Source organism: Phyllobates terribilis, unplaced genomic scaffold (assembly GCF_046119375.1).
Source record: "Phyllobates terribilis strain yellow unplaced genomic scaffold, ASM4611937v1 Scaffold_1__5_contigs__length_1240528914, whole genome shotgun sequence".
Classification (NCBI taxonomy): Eukaryota; Metazoa; Chordata; class Amphibia; order Anura; family Dendrobatidae; genus Phyllobates; species Phyllobates terribilis.
Window position 1 is genome coordinate 379,199,877 of NW_027362761.1, and position 20,580 is coordinate 379,220,456.

General features: G+C 45.0%; 1 protein-coding gene across 3 annotated transcripts in view; it reads left to right on the forward strand.

The window, feature by feature from the left end:
• The window catches only part of CCDC60 (coiled-coil domain containing 60), a 277,795-nt gene that overhangs the window by 208,313 nt on the left and 48,902 nt on the right, over window positions 1-20,580 (forward strand). For all 3 annotated transcript variants that reach the window (XM_073676397.1, XM_073676398.1, XM_073676399.1), the window contains 2 exons: window positions 6,391-6,495; window positions 8,861-8,951. In XM_073676397.1, the coding sequence (XP_073532498.1) occupies window positions 6,391-6,495; window positions 8,861-8,951 (196 nt within the window). The remainder of the gene's footprint in view (window positions 1-6,390; window positions 6,496-8,860; window positions 8,952-20,580) is intronic.

Genomic DNA, 20,580 nt, shown 5'->3' on the forward strand with positions numbered 1-20,580 from the left:
TGGTATGCATGGCCCCCTCATCACCAGTCCTTGTATGCATGGTCCCATCATCACAATCCTGGTATGCATGACACCCTCATCCTAATCCTGGTATGCATGGCACACCTCACCCCCAATCCTGGCATGCATGGCACCCCTCACCCCCAATCCTATATGCATGGCACCCCTCACCTCCAATCCTGTATGCATTGCACCCCTCACCCCCAATCCTGGTATGCATGGCACCCCTCATCCCCAATCCTGGTATGCATGGCACCCCTCATCCCCAATCCTGGCATGCATGGTGCCCCTCATCCTGGTATGCATGATTCCCTCATACCCAATCCTGGAATGCATGGTACCCCATCCCTAATCCCTATCCTGGTATGTTTGGTACCCCTCATCCTGGTATGTATGGTACCCCTCATCCCTATCCTGGTATGCATGGCACCCCATCCCTCATTCTAATATACATGGTACCCCTCATCCTGGTATACATGGCCCCTCATCCGAATCCTGGTATGCATGGCCCCCCAGATCCCTATCCTGGTATGCATGTTACCCCTCATCCCTATCCTGGTATACTTGGCACCCCTCATCCTCAGTCCTGGTATGCATGGCACCCCTTATCCCCAATCCTGGTATGCGTAGCACCCCTCATCCCCATTCCTGGTTTGCATGGCACCCCTCATCCCCAATCCTGATATGCATGGCACCCCTCATCCCCAATCCTGGTATGCATGACACCCCTCATCCCCAATCCTGGTATGCATGGCACTCCTCATTCCCAATCCTGGTTTCCATGGCACCCCTCATAACCAATCCTGGTATGCATGGCATCCCATCTCTCATCCTGGTATGCATGGCTCCCTCATCCCAAATTTGATATACATGGCACCCTTCATCCCTATTCTGGTATGTATGGTACCCCTCATCCTGGTATACATGGCACCCCTCATCCCAATTCTGGTATGTATGGCACCCCTCATCCCCCAATCTTGGTATGTATGGCCTCTTCATCCACCAATCCTGGTATGCATGGCACCCAACCCCTCATCCTGGTATGCATGGCTCCCTCATCCTTATCCTGGTACAGTTATATGAAAAAGTTTGGGCACCCCTATTAATCTTAAGCTTAATGTTTTATAAAAATTGGTGTTTTTGCAACAGCTATTTCAGTTTGATATATGTAATAACTGTTGGACACAGTAATGTTTCTGCCTTGAAATGAGGTTTATTGTACTAACAGAAAATGTGCAATCTGCATTCAAACAAAATTTGACAGGTGCATAAGTATGGGCACCTCACCGGAAAAGTGACATTAATATTTAGTAGATCCTCCTTTTGCAAAAATAACGGCCCCTAGACGCTTCCTGTAGCTTTTAATGAGTTCCTGGATCCTGGATGAAGGTATTTTTGACCATTCCTCTTTACAAAACAATTCCAGTTCAGTTAAGTTTGATGATCGCCGAGCATGGACAGCCCTCTTCAAATGATCCCACAGATGTTCAATGATATTCAGGTCTGGGGACTGGGATGGCCATTCCAGAACATTGTAATTGTTCCTCTGCATGAATGTCTGAGTAGATTTGAAGCAGTGTTTTGGATCATTGTCTTGCTGAAAGATCCATCCCCTGCGTAACTTCAACTTTATCACTGATTCTTGAACATTATTGTCAGGAATCTGCTGATATTGAGTGGAATCCATGCGTCCCTCAACTTTAACAAGATTCCCGGTGCCGGCATTGGCCACACAGCCCCCAAAGCATGATGGAACCTCCACCAAATTTTACTGTGGGTAGCAAGTGTTTTTCTTGGAATGCTGTGTTTTTTTGCCGCCATGCATAACGCCTTTTGTATGACCAAACAACTCAATCTTGGTTTCATCAGTCCACAGGACCTTTTTCCAAAAAGAAATTGGCTTCTCCAAATGTGCTTTTGCATACCTCAGCCGACTCTGTTTGTGACGTGCTTGCAGAAAAGGCTTCTTTCGCATCACTCTCCCATACAGCTTCTCCTTGTGCAAAGTGCGTTGTATAGTTGACCGATGCACAGTGACACCATCTGCAGCAAGTTGATGCTGCAGCTCTCTGGAGGTGGTCTGAGGATTGTCCTTGACTGATCTCACCATTCTTCTTCTCTGCCTTTCTGATGTTTTTCTTGGCCTGCCACTTCTGGCCTTAACAAGAACTGTCCCTGTGTTCTTCCATTTCCTTACTATGTTCCTCACAGTGGAAACTGACAGGTTAAATCTCTGAGACAGCTTTTTGTATCCTTCCCCTGAACAACTATGTTGAATAATCTTTGTTTTCAGATCATTTGACAGTTGTTTTGAGGAGCCTATGATGCCACTCTTCAGAGGAGGTTCAAACAGGAGAACAACTTGCAAGTGGCCACTTTAAGTAGCTTTTCTCATGATTGCATACACCTGGCTATGAAGTTCAAAGCTCAATGAGGTTACAAAACCAAAAAAAGTGCTTTAATAAGTCAGTAAAAAGTACGTAGGAGTATTTAAAACAAGAAAATGATAAGGGTGCCCATACTTATGCACCTGTCAAATTTTGTTTGAATGCAGATTGCACATTTTCTGTTAGTACAATAAACCTCATTTCAAGGCAGAAACATTACTGTGTCCAACAGTTATTACATATATCAAACTGAAATAGCTGTTGCAAAAACACCAATTTTTATAAAACATTAAGCTTAAGATGAATAGGGGTGCCCAAACTTTTTCATATAACTGTATGAGTTTCACTTTTTGTATTGAAGAGCTGAAATAAATTAACTTTTTGATTATATTCTAATTTAGTGAGATGCACCTGTACTTCCTAAGGTCCAAAATATTAAATAATTCCTCCTTTGGAAGGTTTTACACAGTTGTTAGAGATACAAAGTTTATAATTGAGTCTTTTTTAGGGCCAGTGATTAAAGCTGAGCAATTTGTGATACCAATCTTTCTCCATGTATCTATGGAAAAATCAGGGAGGGCATGTTGTAATATAAACAGAGGAAATTTTTCTAATGAATAACTACTTTGACTATTTTTGGTAGTATTGTATAGTTTCCTCCATGACAAAATAGTAGATTTTATTAGTGTATTGTCTGGTAACGGGAGAGTTTGGTCTAGTAAATGCGATATAATAAGAGCTTCTAAGGATAGATCCCCAATATATGATTTTTCCTTTGCCCAGCTGGTTTTCACCTCGTCTGAGAGCCACTTCCTGCTCTGCATAATGATGTTGGCTTCGGAATAGGTCTGTAAATTTGGGAGAGCTATGCCTCCATTTATTTTATTTTTATATAGTAGTGTTTTTTTTAACATGCTTTTTTATCGCGTACTTGACTCTGCGGTTTTTATCTATTTTTGATGTGTCATTCTTTAAATAAAACTGCTTTATTTTTGATTTTTCCTCTTTTTTTTTTTGCTTTGGTAAATCTTTATTGACATTCTTAGGTGCGGATTACATGCGTTTTTGATGCGTTTCCGCCATGGAAACGCACTAAAAACACTTGTGTTTTTTTTCGCTGCGGATTTCCTGCATCTTATGTAAGTCTATGGGGAAAATCCGCTCAGAAAACTCAGCATTCCCGCCAGGAAAATTGACATGCTGCGGATTTGAAAAACGCACTGCAGGTCAGTTTGTACAGAGTTAAAAAGAAGCACAGTGGGCAGGAGATTCCTATAAATCCCATCCATTTTGCTAGAACTGTAAGATGCTGTGCTTTTTATGCATCAAAAACACACCAAGAGCTCATCATAGAGTTATATTACACACTGATCTGCATGACGGCACGGTTTTCGATCGCCACGTGAGATCTTAGACTCACTCCCTTAATTTTAATTAAATCGTGAATTTCATCTGCAAATTGCTGTTTATTCCAAAGATTCCCTCTACTTTATCTCTGACCTTATAACATAAAAAACATTTTTGGTCTTCATTAAACATTGCTGCTCCTGTTGTTATGGTACGAGCATTTTTAGCAGCATGGAATCGGGAAGAGGTTTTATCTTATTGTTGAATAGGAAAAGATTATTCTTCCAGGTTCTTTAAATAATAGCTGAATACAGTGGAGATCAGATCTTATCATTATCGGGGTGATGTACACAATGTCATACAAGAATATGAAGTACTTTCCTCATGGAGATACCTGTAATTATCCTGACTATATGAAGATTACCGAGACTTTTATTCCTTGCTTCATCATTGCATGTTTTAAACAGATCTATAAAAAAGGTGTGAAATACAAAAACTAAACTACATTTACTATTTGGTTCTCTGAGTAAACCACATAGAATTCTTAATGAGGCAAAGGCACTGGTAAATAAGTGGCATTGCATCTTTACTTCTGTTGCTGCCTTGAAAATGGAAAGTAAATCAATTTATAATTGGCTTTTAAATTGATTTACATGTACAACTTGTGGTGCCACCATTGCCTGGGGATAGATACCGCCTGCTGCTTTGTATCCAGTCTGCTATGATAGTGATCCAGTAAATTATCTGCATTCGAAACAAAGGTGACATAGATATGGAAAAACTTACAAAAAGTAAAGGCTGTATAATTAATGCAATAGAATTGGTAGAGTATTGGCTCTATGTAACACCCCATTTTGGTTCCAGAGATATGGATCTTTTCATTTAGTGCTAATTTTTATAGTCTTTACCAAGGGGGTGTTGTTCACATGATAGTTATACAGAGCAGCCTAAGACACACGTCAGAGGATCCGGTGAACTATTGTCACGCAAGGTATGGGAAAGACTTTGCAACACAAAGGAAAGAGGGAAGGAAGCCCAGACTCTAGGGAAAGGGGGGAGTGGAGACCTCCTGGCTGATAGAATATCACCCTGTCTACACTAATGTCCCTATATTGGCTCTTCACCAATTGCCGCACGTGTTCCTTGCCCTGTCTTTCCCTGGCGTTTGGCCCTAGCTAGGGAAGGAAGGGGATGAGCACTAGTAGATCCCCACTGAACACTAAAGACAACAAGGGAGGACAAACAAGGGAAAATTCCTTAGCTTTAGATGACTCCAGACAAATGTGCACACGTCCTCAAGCACCAGAGAGGAAGAAGTGCTGCTCTCACTCAAGCCTACACAAGGAGTAATGAATATCGCTGGTACCTCCCTCTGACACACAGCAGGTATTTATACACCCAGGCCAGGGTGTTAATTAGCCAGAGGAAGGTAGCCGCTGGGTCCTAGAGACAGCCTCTAAGAAGGTGTCTGTAATGCCAAACGTAGAGATCTCCTGCAACCAACTGCAGGGTGACTATCTGTAACTTCTGACACACCCGTGACAACTATACCCCATTGTAAAGACCATACAAATTATCACTAAATAAAAAGGCCCATATCTCTGAAAACGTATGGTGGATTGAAAAAAAAGAAATGGCATCTGCAGGTGAGCAGTGGGACTTAAATATTGAGCAAAAACTGGCCACTTTTTATTTGAGGAGAGGTCCTCATTAAATCATTAAATTATCTTATACAATGTGATGCATTTAGAGATAATCTTATTAACTGCCAACATATTGGAAAAAAAATCGAAGAGCTAAAGGTTCATATTGAACAATTATGCAACCAAACGCTTTATGTAGATACTATGTACATGGATAAAAAAGTATTTAGCAGGGCTTACCATGTCGCTGCCAATGTGGTCCCAAATAATCTGTAGGTGCCAGTCATGTTGTAGACCACCAACACTCAATATAGACTTTATAAGAGAAAACGGCACATCCATGTTGCATAAATTATCATACCTTCTTTATTAGAGTCCCATTAAAAGGTATAACAAATATTCACCATGAGTACATACTGACGTGTTTCTGGCAAACAGTGTGCCCCTAAGTCATAGTCTGACTATGTGAATATGTGGAATGTTTTTTATGCCTTTTAATGGAACTCTAATAAAGAAGATGTGATATTTTAAGCAATGTGGATGTGCTGTTTTCCCTTATACAGTCTGTATATATGGATATGCTTCTCCACTTCTGTGCACACATTATTAGGCCTCAGTCATACATCCATATTTAAACACATACATGATAAAGTACCGGTTTCATCAGTGTCATCAGTGATTTTCACGGATGGATAAAGAAGTGAATAAATTAGAAAGTTTCTCCTGCACTTTGCAATGTTTTATATACCTACAGCACACGGATTGTACACTGATGCCATCCATGTGCTCTACTTGTTTTTCACCGACCCATAAACTTGTATTGGCACTTTTCATCTGCGCTGCTTGAAAAAATGGACATGTCTCCTTGTGTCATACATGGACACACGGTACATGAAGAGACATGGACATCTGAATGAGGCCTTATAGTGTAAGAGTAAAATAATGTGATTTATGTAGCTATGTTCAATAAAAATTAATCATCAGATTAATTCATTTCACTTTTTACTCTTTAGAGAAACTCTCTTTCGCCAGCTCTGTGTCATACATTGGCTTTTAGAGACTTTAACCACCGATCCATCTGTTTCTATGAGGCCAGTATCGTCTTGTTGGAATATAAGGTAAAGAAAAAAAAAATCCGTTAATTGTTTACTTTATAGAAGGAAATTCTGAAAATTTCATTTACATTGTAGGTTACAAAAAAAAATGATGTGCGGTCCCTCCTAATTTTACTAACCAGCAAAGGCTGTTTGTTTAGCCTTTGCTGGTTAGCAAAATTAGGAGGGACCGCACGTCATTTTTTTTTTTGGGGTCCCTTCTTTCTACTAACCAGTAAAAGGCTGTGAGCTGTTATTAATAGGCTGGTAACCTTTATGGCTATTGGCCCCTTCCCAGAATATTAACACCAGCCCCCAGCTGTTGGCTTACCCTCAGCTGGTTAGGAAAACTAAGGGGAACCCCACACCGTGTTTTTAACTTATTTATTTAATACACGCGACACACAGACTGCTGGTGCTGACTCCAACTCTCAGCAGCGTCGCTTGGTTGCGCTGATCGCAGGAAGACCAGGCAACAATGAGGAGAGCTGGATTTAGTACTGGTAACCGCGCTCACTGTACTGCTTTTTCCCAGATGTCGGTACGTGTCACACTGATGGTGCACATGGATGTGACACACGGACACTGATAGCACCGGTACTGTTTTTTCCAGTACTGGTAATATTAGGATATGTGAAAGAGGCCTAAAGGGGTTTTATGGTCTAAAAAAAGTGTCTGTAATCAATCTTTGTGATGCTAGACTGCCAAATTGTGTCAGTGTGCCATATGCAAATGGTCACAATTCCTCTGTTTACTCCAAGCGAGTGGGCTCATAAAAAACACACACACATTGAGCTGCAACATATAAACGCATGTTCACATTGTCCATAAACAGACAAAACCTACGAGAAACAAAATGAACATAAACCCTGCTGTAACCAAATAAGTAAAAATCAAATGTGCATTTAAATAACAGAGTTCTTAAGAATACTGTTTTTGATCAAAAATAGCATAAAAGCCATCCCACCACGACAAGGTGACCCTATTCGGGACGGTCCTACACTGTCTAATATTAAAACCTTACCATGTGTCAGAAGTGACCTGTGTGAATATGGGCAGACAAAGGACTGAGTCCAAATTCTGGACACCTCAGCCTTGGGGAGCTTTTTAAATGTAATGTCATGTACCACATTTACAGTGCTCATCATAAATGAGTACAACCCCTTTCAAAAGTAAGATTTTAATCAATATCTCACTGGATAAAAGAACAATTTGCAAAATTTTGAAAATACTGAGTTTCCTAGAATATATTTAACCCATAACATGAAATTAAGGTTAATCATGTATGACTTTCATTATAAAATCTTCAGTTTTACTCAAATTAGTTGATGCAAAAATAAATAAGCCACAGATCAAAAACTACATCCAGTATTTTGTATGACCTCCATGATTTTTAAGGACAGCACCAAGTCTTCTAGGCATGGAATGAACAACTTGGCGACATATTACACAGTCTACAAGGGATGGGTGAGGATACAGTAGGTGAGGGTAGAGCTGGTCGTGCAGCGGTATGGTAGAGCGAAGGTTACTGCAGGTTGTAGGCTTGTTGGAAGAGGTGGGTCTTCAGGTTACTTTTGAAGGTTTCCACTGTAGGCGAGAGTCTGATATGTTGGGGTAGAAAGTTCCAGAGAAGGGGGGATGCACGGGAAAAATCTTGTATGCGATTGTGGGAGGAGGAGATAAGAGGGGAGTAGAGCAGGAGATCTTGTGAGCATTGGAGGTTGCGTGCAGGTACGTACCGGGAAACTAGGTCACAGATATATGTGTATCAGATGAAATATACCATATAGAGCCATTTTCAGGTATGCAAAGTTTATGACTTTCATTACAAAATCTTCAGTTTTACTCAAATTAGTTGATGCAAAAATAAATACACCCCACATCAAAAACTACATCTAGTATTTTGTATGACCTCCATGATTTTTAAGGACAGCACCAAGTCTTCTAGGCATGAAATGAACAATTTGGCGACATATTGCAACATCTAGCTTTCAGTTTTTAGTAAAACTATAAAAGTTATAGTATTAAATTTACATTCATGTTATAGGCTAAAAAATATTTTAGGAAATTCAGTCTTGTCAACCGGGAAACTAGGTCCCAGATATATGTGTATCAGATGAAATATATCATATAGAGCTATTTTAATGTATACAAAGTAGTATAGAGGGACAGATCTATAGGGGCTGAAGAAGTAGCATTCACAGCTGAGCTTTGATGCCTGAGGAAGACCCCAGTATGGTAAATGGTAGGGACCTTGGGATAAGTTTTCAAATGAGGACCAGGATCTTGGACTCCTTTATTGTACCATTCACCTATGTGTATTCGATAAAAAAATATATATATCAAGCCAGTAATGTCATTGTTACCATTTTGCATTTCTTAAAACCAGAAATCCTGGTGGCTGTAAAACTTCATTAAAAAGAATCAATAGAGAGAAGGACATGGAGATGAAGTGGGAGCAGTTTGTCATGCTGGCGAAGGTAAATGATCATTTTTTCCCACTATATCTGCCAGAAATATTTTGCTGTATTTTACAGAGGTAAATAAATGTAATCTCAACAAATGGAGTGCTAAATATTTCAGCTACTTAATTTTCTTTTATTGTGAGAAATATATGGAGAGTGCAGGCGTCATAAACAACTGATATATATTCTGTACGCACTAACGGCAAAGCCGTGGGGCATAAAAAATTAATTTATCATCCAGTTCTACAGCAACGTACAGTGTTTGCTATTGGTGTCCAAACTTCGTTTCCATTTTAATTTAGAATTATGAAGTCAAAGATGAGATTTCTTGGATCTTAAGTGTAATTTGTATAGGAATATACTACAAGGTACTTCCTTAGTGACCGCTGCAGAGATAACATAGTGTTACAGGGTCGTCAATGATAAGTCTGCCATAGCAGCTTTCTGTTCTGACTCATAGAGGGTGGTCTCGAGCATGGACCTCTGTGACATCCTCGTATGTTGTAATGCAGCACCTTACTGCATTGATAAAATGTCCAGGGGGTGTGTTCTGGCTGACCATGTACCTCCCCTCAGGTGACTGATCACATGACTGTGACATCATCACAGGTCCTATGTGCACAGATTGATATATAAACCTTGGTAGTTTTGAAACTGGTGTGAAAGGCATGAGGCCTGATTCCTGTGTGTGGGACACCATTAGCCTGGAGAGGCTGGAAGAGAGAGGCCTGGTGAGGCTTGGTGAGGCAAGAGGCTAAATCCCTGTGTTTAGGACGCAGTAGCCCTGGAAGGCACGTGGCTTGGAGACCACGGCTGGGAAGCCTTAAAGCCACAGCTGTGGCAGAACGGAGCTGAGAGAAGCAGCTAAGACCCAGCAAAGGTAAAAATGGTTCTTTATATGGATATTGATGTTGTACCTTGCTGAAGTCTGTATCTAATGCAAAGCGGGCATGTCTGCCATTGGAAAAGTCTCCTGGATGTTATGTGTATAACCATGCCGGTGAGCCACTGAGATGGACTATGTTATGTGCAGTCATGAAGTGTAATAAACTGCTGGATGTCGTGTTATCAGAAAACGTGGCTGGTGTGCTTTAATTAACCCCGTGAAGCGAGTGTCCCCCAGCGTGATGAATAGCGCTACCTTACATGTGGTTCGAGAATGCGGGCAACTGCAGCCCGGTTGCTAGGGGCAACTGCAGCCCGGTTGCTAGGGGCAACTGCAGCCCGGTTGCTAAGGGCAACTGCAGCCCGGTTGCTAGGGGCAACTGCAGCCCGGTTGCTAGGGGTAACCGCACAGGACGACGAGTGTGGATACAAGCATCTTGCTGTGATTCGGCGGGGTCACGAAGATTAAAGCATCTTACTGTGACTCGGCGGGTTCTTGAAAATTAAAGCATCTTGCTGTAACTCGGCAGGGGTTACGAAAATTGTCGTCGCACTCAAACCTGGTTTGCTGTGGCTCGGTGGGGCCACGAAAATTTTCCGGGGAGAGCGGTGTGTGTGAATAGTGTACCGTGAGAGCTGTGAACGGAGCAGCAAAAGAAAATGAAGCTTTTGAGCGATTAAAGTGCCGGTTAAAACCGCAGCAGGAATTTGAGAAACGTCTACAGGACATGGTGGAGGAACCGCAGGAGCTGTGGGCACCGTATAGAATGGCGGCAGTGGACCATTCTGTGGACTCTCCGGGGGCGCCAGTATTGTCCTAGAGTGCCCAGGGAGGTGGTAAGAGATGTTGTAAACTGAGTCCTAAGACTATTGTTGATTTTTTTTGTAAAAAATCTTCTACAGGTGTGGGTGTCCAAAAGGGGGCGGAGTCTAAAAAGGGGGCGGATTTCCAAAAGAGTGTGGAGTATACAAAACCCAAAATTGTTACTGGTTGTGGGTTGGTACCGCCTAAAAATGACAATTTGACCGTTGATAATGGGGTAGCTCCAGTAGAAGGGGTTGACGTCAAAGTGGGAGGTGACTTATTGGTCCACGACACCATGGGGAGTGACACAGACCCCGTAGCTGACGGTGACACTTTGAAAGTAGAAGGAGAGTTCAGTCGGGAGGAGCTAAACGAGGAGAGAAAGTCCGCCTCTCGTCGTCGACGGCGCAAGGGCCACAAAAAGATTGCTCCTATAGTCTTTGCTGCAAGTAAAAATAAAGAAAATGTAGTACTGTGTACCTCTGTTTCAAGAGTGGATCCTCCTTTAGAGGCAGAAGAGGAGATGACGTTGCCAGTAGCAACCTCCGATACAGTACTGAGACAGAATGATCAGGATCTGACAGCCATGAAAGAGGAGGCGGCCAGTCATGACCAAGAGCTGGAGCCTATCAGGCAGCAGTGTCAGAGTGATGTGCAGCAACTATGGGAAAACCTGGAGTCTGAACGGCAGAAAATATACCAGGTTGTGAGGAACTTACAGCCAGAACTGGAGGAAAGCAACGAGAAAGTTAACCAATGGAAGGAAATGTTCCAGGGAATTAAGGATGACCGCCGCAAAACCAAGGAGGAGGTTTTGCAGTTGAAACTTGAGAAGGAGGCGCTGCAGGATGAAGTTTCTGGGCGTGAACAAAACCTAGAACGACTGCGCGAACAGTTTAACCGGGAAACCGGGAGCTGTGTGAATCCAAGAAGGAATGTAGTGAACGCAGTGGGGAACTGCAACAAATTAAGAGAGACTATGAGAATCTCCTCAGGGTTAAAGAAAAACTAGAGGATGATGAGGCGGATGCAGAACACATGCGCCAAGTGGTTGAGACCACTCTGCAGGACACCCGTGATGAAAATGATGACCTCTGCAGAAAGACCCTAGGTCTGGAAGCTCAGGTGAAGGAGCTGCAGACGTTCTGTGATGATCTCCTGAGGGCAGAGACGTGCCTTAAGGAAAGAATCAGCAGGATGGAAGCTGAGTGGAAAAAGATGGAGGAGTCTATCGGAGAAGCCACAGACCAGGGCCAGGAGTTGGCCACTGGAGATGGGAGGTATGAAACAAATACCTACTCGAATAATGCGAGCTCGGATGATTCGGTGGATGTAAGAACCGAGATCAAGGAGCTCAAGGAGACGCTACAAGCCCATTTGAAGCAAGAGAAGCTTGAGAGACTGGCTGTTGAGAGCCGAGTGGGCGCATTTGAGACAGATGTCTGAGAGAACTCTACTGTTAAAGGAGCAGTTGAAGCAGGAAGAGCTTCAGAGATGGGCTGCTGAGAGGCGAGTAGCTGAGCTAGAGGAAGAAGTTGTTAAGCTCAAAGGTCGCCTGGCAAAGCACCACTCAGTGAACGAGGCCTCCTTGGAGAAGGAAAAGGGCAAACAAGTGGCACTTACTCCTTTATACCATGAGAAGGTGGACCTCAGGAGAGCTGAGAGTGTTAAAAGAAGAAAAGTAGGAAATAGAAGTGGTCAAGATGAGAATTCTTGAGGTCGTAGCTGTGAGTCGGCTCAGGAGAAGCATACAGGATGAAGAAGCTGAGAGTCAGTTGTCCCTGCAACCTGAGCCTGATGACTGCTTGGAAACCTCTGGTGAGACAGAAATGTCTCGGTACAAGTGCCTCGTAGATGTACCCGAAGATTTGAGAGAAGAGTGCACCAGAGAGTCAGTGCATGAAGAGTTCAAGAAGGCCGTGGGAGCCTGTAAGGTGTACTCGACACCAGAAGCTAAATTGCTGGTGGTCCTGTCCACAACCGAAGTCACAGTAAAGAGGGTGGCTATCCTAAGTGACATGCACTGGCGATGTATTCGCACAAAGCGGTTTGTCCGGTTGAAGACGGAACAAGCCATTAGACAACTGGAGCTTATGAGAAAAGCTCAAAGTCTGCGTGAAGAGGTCATCTGGGTGTCTCATGTTCTGGTAAGAAAGCTCATTGGGAGGAATGGCCGAACCATGCAAATGATGGTAAAGAAGACTGGGGTGATGAAAGTAAGCAGTCCACGTGATCGTCAGGACTGGATACCAGATGAAGATGCCATGGTGTCATTCTCCGCTGTAGGAGCGGAAGAAAGTCTTGCATATATACGCATGCTGATGGAGTACCGAGTGACCTACCTGCGAGAGGTAGAACAGTTGAATCTCGCCAGACTGCGAGTGGAAAGACAGCATCGTCTGAGCAACAGAAGATGGCAGCCGTCTAGAAATTGTGAGACCAGACAGAGAAAGGGCCCTTCAAATAATAGAACGGCTACAGTAGAAGGTAGAGACCTTCCAAGATGTCCTGAGGGTAGTGGGCGTGGGTGTAGAGGTAGTGAGACCTCCAGTAACTCAGGTTTGAGAGGCCCATACAAGCGACCCAATAGAGTACGGGACAGTACGGAGTCGAACCGGACCTTAGATACAAGGACAAGTGAGTCACACTGCTGTATTGACCGCTGGGACCAGGGAAGGTCTGACAAGGTGACGACTGACCGCTGGGAGCGGGGGAGGTCTAACAGGGTTACGACCCAGAAATGTGACTTGACGAAGTCAGTGACAATGACAGATGGTAGGTCCCTAAGGAATGGGCTAATGTTGTTGACTAATGTTCCAGGGGCTGAGCAGCGCAATTGTCAAGTACATGGTCTCTGTGTGAACTGTGGGTTATAATGTGATGTGTATATTATGTGTTCAACCCCACAAGTTTGAACAGAGGGGGGGGGATATGTAATGCAGCGCCTTACTGCATTGCTAAAATGTCCAGGGGGTGTGTTCTGGCTGACCATGTACCTCCCCTCAGGTGACTGATCACATGACTGTGACATCATCACAGGTCCTATGTGCGCAGATTGATATATAAACCTTGGTAGTTTTGAAACAGATGTGAGAGGCATGAGACTTGATCCCTGTGTGTGGGACACCATTAGCCTGGAGAGGCTGGAAGAGAGAGGCCTGGTGAGGCAAGAGGCTAAATCCCTGTGTTTGGAACGCAGTAGCCCTGGAAGGCACGTGGCTTGGAGACCACGGCTGGGAAGCCTTAAAGCCACAGCTGTGGCAGAACAGAGCTGAGAGAAGCAGCTAAGACCCAGCAAAGGTAAAAATGGTTCTTTATATGGACATTGATGTTGTACCTTGCTGAAGTCTGTATCTAAAGCCAAGCGGGCATGTCTGCCATTGGAAAGGTCTCCTGGATGTTATGTGTATAACCATGCTGGTGAGCCACTGAGATGGACTATGTTATGTGCAGTCATGAAGTGTAATAAACTGCTGGATGTCGTGTTATCAGAAAACGTGGCTGGTGTGCTTTAATTAACCCCGTGAAGTGAGTGTCCCCCAGCGTGATGAATAGCGCTACCTTACATGTGGTTCGAGAATGCGGGCAACTGCAGCCCGGTTGCTAGGGGCAACTGCAGCCCTGTTGCTAGGGGAAACTGCAGCCCGGTTACTAGGGGCAACTGCAGCCCAGTTTCTAGGGGTAACGGCACAGGACGACGAGTGTGGATGCAAGCATCTTGCTGTGACTCGGCGGGGTCACGAAGATTAAAGCATCTTGCTGTGACTCGGCGGGGTCACGAAGATTAAAGCATCTTACTGTAACTCGGCGGGGGTTACGAAAATTGTCGTCACGCTCAAACCTGGTTTGCTGTGGCTCGGTGGGGCCACGAAAATTTTCCGGGGAGAGCGGTGTGTGTGAATACTGTACCGCGAGGGCTGTGAACGGAGCAGCAAAAGAAAATGAAGCTTTTGAGCGATTAAAGTGCCGGTTAAAACCGCAGCAGGAATTTGAGAAACGTCTACAGGACATGGTGGAGGAACCGCAGGAGCTGTGGGCACCGTATAGAATGGCGGCAGTGGACCATTCTGTGGAATCTCCTGGGGCGCCAGTATTGTCCCAGAGTGCCCAAGGAGGTGGTAAGAGATGTTGTGAACTGAGTCCTGAGACTATTGTTGATTTTTTTTGTAAAAATTCTCCTACAGGTGTGGGTGTCCAAAAGGGGGCGGAGTCTAAAAAGGGGGCGGATTTCCAAAAGAGCATGGAGTATAGAAAACCCAAATTTGTTACTGGTTGTGGGTTGGTACCGCCTAAAAATGACAGTTTGACCGTTGATAATGGGGTAGCTCCAGTAGAAGGGGTTGACGTCAAAGTGGGAGGTGACTTATTGGTCCACGACACCATGGGGAGTGACACAGACCCCGTAGCTGACGGTGACACTTTGAAAGTAGAAGGAGAGTTCAGTGGGGAGGAGCTAAACGAGGAGAGAAAGTCCCCCTATCGTCGTCGACGGCGCAAGGGCCACAAAAAAGTTGCTCCTATAGTCTTTGCTGCAAGTAAAAATAAAGAAAATGTAGTACTGTGTACCTCTGTTTCAAGTGTGGATCCTCCTTTAGAGGCAGAAGAGGAGGTGACGTTGCCAGTAGCAATCTCCGATACAGTACTGAGACAGAAGGATCAGGATCTGATAGCCATGAAAGAGGAGGCGGTCAGTCATGACCAAGAGCTGGAGCCTATCAGGCAGCAGTGTCAGAGTGATGTGCAGCAACTATGGGAAAACCTGGAGTCTTGACGGCAGAAAATATACCAGGTTGTGAGGAACTTACAGCAAGAACTGGAGGAAAGCAACGAGGAAGTTAACCAATGGAAGGAAATGTTCCAGGGAATTAAGGATGACCGCCGCAAAACCAAGGAGGAGGTTTTGCAGTTGAAACTTGAGAAGGAGGCGCTGCAGGATGAAGTTTCTGGGCGTGAACAAAACCTAGAACAACTGCGCGAACAGTTTAACCGGGAAACCGGGAGCTGTGTGAATCCAAGAAGGAATGTAGTGAACGCAGTGGGGAACTGCAACAAATTAAGAGAGACTATGAGGATCTCAGGGTTAAAGAAAAACTAGAGGATGATGAGGCGGATGCAGAACACATGCGCCAAGTTGTTTAGACCACTCTGCAGGACACCCGTGATGAAAATGATGATCTCCGCAGAAAGACCCTAGGTCTGGAAGCTCAGGTGAAGGAGCTGCAGACGTTCTGTGATGATCTCCTGAGGGCAGAGACGTGCCTTAAGGAAAGAATCAGCAAGATGGAAGCTGAGTGGAAAAAGATGGAGGAGTCTATCGGAGAAGCCACAGACCAGGGCCAGGAGTTGGCCACTGGAGATGGGAGGTATGAAACAAATACCTACTCGAATAATGCGAGCTCGGATGATTCGGTGGATGTAAGAACCGAGATCAAGGAGCTCAAGGAGAAGCTACAAGCCCATTTGAAGCAAGAGAAACTTGAGAGACTGGCTGTTGAGAGCCGAGTGGGCGCATTGGAGACAGAGAGGTCTGAGAGAACTCTACTGTTAAAGGAGCAGTTGAAGCAGGAAGAGCTTCAGAGATGGGCTGCTGAGAGGCGAGTAGCTGAGCTAGAGGAAGAAGTTGTTAAGTTCAAAGGTCGCCTGGCAAAGCACCACTCAGTGAACGAGGCCTCCTTGGAGAAGGAAAAGGGGCAAACAAGTGGCACTTACTCCTTTATACCATGAGAAGGTGGACCTCATGAGAGCTGAGAGTGTTAAAAGAAGATAAGTATGAAATAGAAGTGGTCAAGACGAGAATTCTTGAGGTCGTAGCTGTGAGTCGGCTCAGGAGAAGCATACAGGATGAAGAAGCTGAGAGTCAGTTGTCCCTGCAACCTGAGCCGGATGAGTGCTTGGAAACCTCTGGTGAGACAGAAGCGTCTCGGTACAAGTGCCTCGTAGATGTACCCGAAGATTTGAGAGAAGAGTGCACCAGAGAGTCAGTGCATGAAGAGTTCAAGAAGGCCGTGGGAGCCTGTAAGGTGTACTCGACACCAGAAGCTAAACGGCTGGTGGTCCTGTCCACAACCGAAGTCACAGTAAAGAGGGTGGCTATCCTAAGTGACATGCACTGGCGATGTATTCGCACAAAGCGGTTTGTCCGATTGAAGATGGAACAAGCCATTAGACAACTGGAGCTTATGAGAAAAGCTCAAAGTCTGTGTGAAGAGGTCATCTGGGTGCCTCATGTTCTGGTAAGAAAGCTCATTGGGAGGAATGGCCGAACCATGCAAATGATGGTAAAGAAGTCTGCGGTGATGAAAGTAAGCAGTCCACGTGATCGTCAGGACTGGATACCAGATGAAGATGCCATGGTGTCATTCTCCGCTGTAGGAACGGAAGAAAGTCTTGCATATATACGCATGCTGATGGAGTACCGAGTGACCTACCTGCGAGAGGTAGAACCGTTGAATCTTGCCAGACTGCGAGTGGAAAGACAGCATCGTCTGAGCAGCAGAAGATGGCAGCCGTCTAGAAATTGTGAGACCAGACAGAAAAAGGGCCCTTCAAATAATAGAACGGCTTCAGTAGAAGGTAGAGACCTTCCAAGATGTCCTGAGGGTAGTGGGCGTGGGTGTAGAGGTAGTGAGACCTCCAGTAACTCAGGTTTGAGAGGCCCATACAAGCGACCCAATAGAGTACTGGATGGTACGGAGTCGAACCGGACCTTAGATACAAGGGCAAGTGAGTCACACTGCTGTATTGACTGCTGGGACCAGGGAAGGTCTGACAAGGTGACGACTGACCGCTGGGAGCGGGGGAGGTCTGACAGGGTTACGACCCAGAAATGTGACTTGACGAAGTCAGTGACAATGACAGATGGTAGGTCCCTAAGGAATGGGCTAATGTCGTTGACTAATGTTCCAGGGGCTGAGCAGCGCAATTGTCAAGTACATGGTCTCTGTGTGAGCTGTGGGTTATAATGTGATGTGTATATTATGTGTTCAACCCCACAAGTTTGAACAGAGGGGTGGAAATGTAATGCAGCGCCTTACTGCATTGCTAAAATGTCCAGGGGGTGTGTTCTGGCTGACCATGTACCTCCCCTCAGGTGACTGATCACATGACTGTGACATCATCACAGGTCCTATGTGCACAGATTGATATATAAACCTTGGTAGTTTTGAAACAGGTGTGAAAGGCATGAGGCCTGATCCCTGTGTGTGGGACACCATTAGCCTGGAGAGGCTGGAAGAGAGAGGCCTGGTGAGGCAAGAGGCTAAATCCCTGTGTTTGGGACGCAGTAGCCCTGGAAGGCACGTGGCTTGGAGACCACGGCTGGGAAGCCTTAAAGCCACAGCTGTGGCAGAACAGAGCTGAGAGAAGCAGCTAAGACCCAGCAAAGGTAAAAATGGTTCTTTATATGGACATTGATGTTGTACCTTGCTGAAGTCTGTATCTAAAGCCAAGCGGGCATGTCTGCCATTGGAAAGGTCTCCTGGATGTTATGTGTATTACCATGCCGGTGAGCCACTGAGATGGACTATGTTATGTGCAGTTATGAAGTGTAATAAACTGCTGGATGTCGTGCTATCAGAAATCGTGGCTGGTGTGCTTTAACCGGTTCCCGACCGCCCACTGTACATAAACGTCGGCGCTTGCTGGGCTCTGTGCAGCGCCGACGTTTAAAAACGGTGGGTGGTCCCGCAGCGCTCAGGACCCCCAGGGTCCAACTAGCGCTGCGGTACCGGTTCAGAGCGATAGCTCTGACATGTGGCATCATGGGGACCTGATTGGATCAGGTCCCCATGATGTTAACCTGTTCCTATCTTCTAGATGCCGCGATCCATAGCGATCGCTGCATTTAAAAGATAGTGACAGCCGGTGGTCGGCGATCGGGACCCCCCACATACCTCAGCAGCGGCGGGGATCCCGGTGCTGTGACCTCTGACATCATCGAGACCTGATTGGCTCAGGTCTCGATGATGTCAGCGTCACACCAGCCAATCAGAGAGATCACCAGGGAAGTTTGTTTTAGCATCAAACTTTCCCGGGCGATCTGTCTGATAAATACACTGTTTCTCCTCCGATCTCAGTGAGAGAGCAGAGGAGAAACAGTGTGACAAGAGCTGTCAGCCTTGCCACAGTAAAAGTGAAAAAAAAAAATTCAAAAAGAAAGTAAGGTTAGGGTTAGTGAGTCTGTCAGATCAGTCAGTCCTGTCAGATCAGTCAGTCCTGTCAGATCAGTCAGTCCTGTCTGTCAGATCAGTCAGTCCTGTCTGTCAGATCAGTCAGTCCTGTCTGTCAGTCAGTCAGTCCTGTCTGTCAGTCAGTCAGTCCTGTCAGATCAGTCAGTACTGTCAGTCAGTCAGTCCTGTCAGATCAATCAGTCCTGTCAGATCAATCAGTCCTGTCAGATCAGTCAGTCCTGTCAGATCAGTCAATCCTGTCAGTCAGTCAGTCCTGTCAGATTAATCAGTCCTGTCAGATTAATCAGTCCTGTCAGATCATTCAGTCCTGTCAGATCAGTCAGTCCTGTCAGATCAGTCAGTCCTGTCAGTCAGCCCTGTCAGATCAGTCAGTCCTGTCAGATCAGTCAGTCCTGTCAGATCATTCAGTCCTGTCAGTCAGTCCTGTCAGATCAGTCAGCCCTGTCAGTCAGTCAGTCCTGTCAGATCAGTCAGTCCGGTCAGATCAGTCAGTCCTGTCAGTCAGTCAGTCCTGTCAGTCAGTCAGTCCGGTCAGTCCAGTCCGGTCCCGTCCGTTCAGTCCGGTCCATTCAGTCCAGTCAAAAAATAAAAAAATAAAATGGCCCGTCAGACTTATACCGCAGAGGAGGTGTATGCCCTGCTATGTTCTGATAGTGATGACAGTGCAATCTCAGATGGAGATGTGGATTTTGAGGGCTTTAGTAGCGGTGACACTGAGAGCTCAGAAATGAGCTGTGATTCTGGTCCATCCTCAAGCCCAAGGACCAGTACAGCAATAGGGGCAAATAGCGCTACTGGAGAAACGTCTCCAAATCAGGGAACACTGCCCAGTACAAGCGCTGTCCCTGCTACTAGCGAATTGGCGCACGCCAGTGTACAAGGGGTTTTGCCACATGATCTAGCATTTCCCAGATGGGAGGCTTCGTATTTGGCTGCTCCATTCAGCCCTGATTTCAACGCCATTCCTGGTATAAATGTGGAGGTGGAAGATTTTGGACCAATTCATTTTTTTAATTTGTTTTTTACAGACAGCTTGCTAGAGCATATTGTCGTGCAAACAAATTTATATGCGTCCCAATTCATAAGCCAGAATCCCCGATGTTACTATGCTAGGGCAAATTTATGGACACCAACTAATGTCCCGGAAATAAAAAAAATTTTAGGACTTACATTTGCCATGGGGCTTGTTAAAAAACCGAGCATTCGATCCTACTGGTCCAACCACCCTGTTCAAGCCACCCCTATGTTTTCAGTCGTTCTGCCTAGGACCCGTTATGAAATGCTCATGCGGTTTTGGCATTTTAACGACAATAGTCAATGCCTGCCCAGAAATGCCCCAGAACATGACAGGTTATATAAAATTAGACCCATCATTGAAAATTTGTCAGAAAAATTCTTAAGGCTCTACACCCCAACACAAAATATTTCTATAGATGAATCCCTTGTAAAATTCAAAGGAAGACTGCACCTCAAGCAATTTATCCCATCTAAAAGGGCAAGGTTTGGAATAAAGATCTATAAAATGTGCGAAAGTTCAACCGGATACACATCCGCTTTTCGCATATACGAGGGGAAAGATAGCCAACTAAACCCACCAGAATGCCCTACTTATCTGGGGACATCTGGAAAATTGTTTGGGAGCTGATAAGTCCATTTTTTCAAAAAGGCTACAATCTGTACGTGGACAATTATTACACCAGTATACCCCTATTTAAAAGTCTGGTTGAACACAACATCGGGGCTTGTGGGACCATTCGTAAAAACC